The sequence below is a fragment of the Elaeis guineensis genome, chromosome 16, assembly GCF_000442705.2.
Source record: "Elaeis guineensis isolate ETL-2024a chromosome 16, EG11, whole genome shotgun sequence".
Classification (NCBI taxonomy): Eukaryota; Viridiplantae; Streptophyta; class Magnoliopsida; order Arecales; family Arecaceae; genus Elaeis; species Elaeis guineensis.
The window spans coordinates 34,503,933-34,508,570 of record NC_026008.2 but is presented as its reverse complement, the minus strand read 5'-3'; the positions used below and the strand labels follow the sequence as shown (position 1 = coordinate 34,508,570).

Below are 4,638 nucleotides of genomic sequence, written 5' to 3'. Positions count from 1 at the left end.
TTTTTTTTATTTACAAGCAGTTTACTTATTATAAATCACATTCAAAAAATTGAATTATCGACATAAGATCATCATCTTTCAATATAAACGTAATCAAATCTTAGTAAGATTTACTCCATATAGCCAACTCTAGCTCATTATTTTAATATATTATAATAATATTACATTCTATATTATTATAGTATAATAATATTATACATTATAATATGATTTCTATAATAAATAATTATATTATATTATATAGGATGAGATGCACTAAGGCTAGTAACCTCTAGCATTTTCCTTGGCTCATATACATCTGGCGTAATCTTTGCGGTACATGACGCACATATCCTTATCATCTGATTAATTAATATCATCAAATATTTCTGTCTGTAATCTTCCAGTCCACTCTACTTTCTCGTCAAACAAATTAATCATCGGTCGTGAACGATACTGCATGGCCTCGCGACAAAATGATCCGGTCACACTTGCACGTGACGTTATAAAACTCTCCTAAAAAACATTGAACAATCTTGCTCTTTGTCAATGAAAACCCTACCGTTGGCTATCGTTGGACTTTGACTAAACCCCTATCAATAGCTCCACCACGGCCGGTGCACATACCCTCTTATCCAGACTCTCCAGTGCAGAAACCTCCCTCTTGGTTTCTGTTGGGGAGGTGACCGGATCTCGGCATGTGCGAGTGCATAAGGTGCGTCAAACGATTCTTGCGTCACGTGGAGGGAGACGAGGACCGGGCGGTGATGGAAATCCAAGTGTCCAACCGTCGTCTTCTTCATCCAACGGTGAGGGAAGATTGGCCTTCTCACCGTTAAAGTAACAGCATGCATGTGCCGTGACGCTGAGGGAAAACTGAGCGGAAACGTTATGCAACGCTAGGGCCCGCCTGGCATTCTTTTTGTTTTTTGTTTTTATTTTAAAAAAATCTAAGGAAAAAGAATATTGACCTAAATCGGATAAAATGTAAAGTAAAAAGCTGTTATTTTTTTTAAGCATCCATTAAACCACTTTCTGAAGCAAGATCCGTCTATTTAGAAATGTGAAAAATATAGAATGACAAATACCACCTCCAACATCAATGGCCAATCCACTTTACACTAATTTGTAGGGAATAAAAAAAACAATAATATCATGCAGGTTCTTAATATCTTGCACGGGTGATACATGTTATTTATTCAAAAAAAGAGTATTCGATGGATAGTTATTATTTGATAAAGTAAGATTTTTTTTATTTATTCTCATATAACTGTTTTCCCTTTATCAATTTATTACAAAAGGAGAATGCATTGTATTTATCAAAAAAATATATTTAAAGTAGAAAAGAAATATGTTGATTGAGATGAGCAAGTTTATAAACCCTATTCTAATCATGTCAAAGATTTAAGTTTAAATTATATGTTCTATCAAAAAGCTAAAAAAATTTAATATCTTAAAAAAGAGCTACATCCAATTATATAGCTCATTGCATAAGATTTTTTTAAAAAATATTAAAATATAAAAAATTACTAGGGACTACAAAACTTAAGATTAATAATGCTATTTGCAAGTAAACAACTTTTGCCTTCATCAACGTGCTCAAAATAATTTTATCTAATAATATAAAAGGAAAATACACTCAAAAAGGACATATTAACTTTCTAAAGAACATACAATGAGAGTTTAAAATTTTAAAAAATATAAATATACTATCCCTATAAAAGAGGAAAAAAAAAAAAAAAAAAAAGCTCCTCTCTATCTACAATGCTAATGAGATTATCAATACTACTTGTGATCATTGTGTCTATATCATCCCTGTAAAAGAGGAAAAAAAATATAAATATATTATCCTTATTAAAGAGGAAAAAAAAAAAGCTCCTCTCTATCTACAATGCTAATGAGATTATCAATACTACCTGTGACCATTGTGTCTGTGTGTGTGTGAATATATATATATATATATATATATATATACGTCTTAACCATGTACGTAAAAGTTGAGATTAAAAAAATGGCCGTTTACTTTGACCGTTTCCCTTGTTTTCTTCACGGGTTTGTTGGGGGATGACATTCAGCCTCTCCAAATTTCAACCGTTTGAACCGTTGACCGTATCCCCTCCTCGAAGAAGCTCCTCCTCCCCCCTCCTCCCTCCCACGTTTCCTTCACTCCCTTGTTATCACTTATAAATAGCCTTCCTCTTCCCTATCACTGCCATCCCACTCCCACTTCCTATTCCCTTTCTCTCTATCCTTTCCTTTTTGGGTAAAAAAAGGAATTCAAATCCCATGGCGATGACCAACGAATCCTCGGCTCTCGACCTCATCCGACAGCACCTCCTCGGCGACTCCGCCTCCCTCCTCGCCGACCCCTCCCCCGATCTCCCACAGATCGCGCCGTCATATCCCACCTCGGACCATAAATCGCCGATTTCGGACCCCTTGGATCGGATCGCCGGTAGAACTAATTGCCGTGCGTTCCGATTCGACTCCGATCGCCTGCCGCCCCTGGCAATCTCCCTCCGGCCGGCGCCGAAGGTCGAGTGGACGGAGCCGGCGGACTTCAGGCGGTACCGCGGGGTGAGGAAGCGGCCGTGGGGGAAGTTCGCGGCGGAGATCCGCGACCCCAACCGGCGGGGTTCGAGGGTTTGGCTCGGGACCTTCGAGACCGCGGAGGAGGCCGCCAGGGCCTACGACCGCGCCGCCTTCCGCCTGCGCGGGAGCAAGGCTATTCTCAACTTCCCCAACGAGGTCGGCAGCGCCGCCCACTGGATCCGTCAGTCGCAACGGCCCGTGATGGCGGTGGGGAAGAGGGGGCGGGAGGAGGCGGTGGCGGAGGAGGTGAGGCCGATCAAGAGAGAGAGGTCGCTGGAATCCGGGGAGGGGGAGGAGGGGAAGGGGAATATTCCATCGGCGACTGCGTGCCCGTTGACGCCGTCGAGCTGGACCTCCGTGTGGGAGAGCGGGGATGAGATGGGGATATTTAACCTGCCGCCGCTATCGCCGTTATCTCCGCACCTTCCGTTGGGGTTCCCGCAGCTGATGGTGATCTAAGAGTTAGCCGCAAATTTTTTTTTCTTTTTTTTTTCTATTAAATTGTTTATATATATATATATATATATATATATATATATATATTATAATGTTTGTAAATAGAGATCCTGTAAACTGGCTTCCTGTGGTGCTCACACATACGGTACATTGCACAGGCCAGCCATCCAATGATGGACAGCCAGCAAACAATTGTGATATATCAATGGATAGCTGGCGGTTTGCACCGCGTGTTGCGGTGCACCGCAGGATCTACGATCGAGATTCTGTATATGAATATTTCAGCAACTTAAATCGTCACTCAATTAGTGCGTTGTATTCTTGATAATTGATAACGAAGTAGGGGTTATTGATGCAGGACAGCTGGGTGATTTTATAAAATAATTTTTTCGAGTTAGCATAACATTGCTCCCCTCTCATACATGAAAAGATTTTGTTATGCTCTCACTTGCTCGCAATCTGTAGCAATTCAACCATTTCATTGTAAAAGCTTCTATTTGATAGCTCGGAATAGATGATTGGGCATTGGTGTAGTGTTTGCAACTTTTCTTTGGAAGAGGTTTTGAATTTGAATTTTAGGAGTTTGGACTTTGGATCCTCTCAAGATTTAGGGATCCATTCTTGCTACCATGACGATCCATGTGTCAGTTGATGGTTCTTGATTGCTTAGGTCCTACAATACTTACAATGTGCTATTTTATATGTTGTAATAGATCATACTAATTATATCTGAGTTCCAGGGGTATATTGACTACTTATAATTTGAAAAGTTCGTGACCTTGAATAAGTTAAAAGATTTTTGCTTGGCTTGGCGGTAAAGGGAAGAAAAAGGCAACAACTCAACGAGAAGGTTTGACTTATCTTCTTCTCTTCTTCTTCAGACACACTCCTACCAACAAATTTATTAAATCAGGTAAATTTGGTGTTCTATGAATATTAAAAGAAAGGAGAAAATAAAGGAGAAAAGAAAAAGCAAAATAGCAAAGGATAGAAGAAGGAAGGTACAAACTCTTTTTCATAAAATTTTTCACTTGTTCTTTTTTTTTTGGTAAATTTCACTTGTCCTTTTGATGTCTACTCTCTAAATATCCTTTAGCACATAAGACATGATAAAATCCAAACTCAAAATGGCTACATTATTAGACTCCCTTGTTTCTTTTCCAAGCATTTGGAGATTAAGATTTGTGAAGAAAACATCTAACATACAAGTGGGCTATCATTTATTGCTAAAGGAAAAGAATACAACAATGGTCAAGATTGCACCATAATTGGTAAAGATGTTTTAGTGCAAGTTATTTAGACCCTATCACTTCTCACTTGAGGTAATTTGCTTCTCACCTAAAATTGCCTCCACCTTACAAGGTTTTGTTACTGGACTCCTATGAACCAATGATTACATGATACCTTGCATTGGAGACCATTGGGGTCCCTTGTGAGGAACCGATTTAAGTTGCCACCACCGGAGACTGCAATGTTCATCAGAACGTAGACATCAGTGCACTGATGACATTCGACAATTTCCCTATATTGAACCATTCACTTCACGAGGGAGTGAGAGCAATACTGGGAAGGCCTTGGCCCCCAATCTCTCATTAAATTGAGTAATGCAAT

The 4,638-nt window shown here is 39.5% G+C and overlaps 1 protein-coding gene across 1 annotated transcript; it reads left to right on the top strand.

Annotated features, from left to right (window-relative positions):
* Positions 1–2,104: 2,104 nt before the first annotated feature.
* On the top strand, positions 2,105–3,384 carry LOC140854306 (ethylene-responsive transcription factor ERF105-like). Its single transcript, XM_073250048.1, has one exon. The coding sequence runs from the start codon at positions 2,266–2,268 to the stop codon at positions 3,028–3,030; it is 765 nt and encodes a 254-aa protein (XP_073106149.1). The 5' UTR covers positions 2,105–2,265; the 3' UTR covers positions 3,031–3,384.
* The last annotated feature ends 1,254 nt before the right edge of the window (positions 3,385–4,638 follow it).

Coding starts and splice junctions, on each gene's coding strand:
- LOC140854306 (XM_073250048.1), top strand. CDS start 2,266: ATGGCGATGACCAACGAATCCTCGGCTCTCGACCTCATCCGACAGCAC.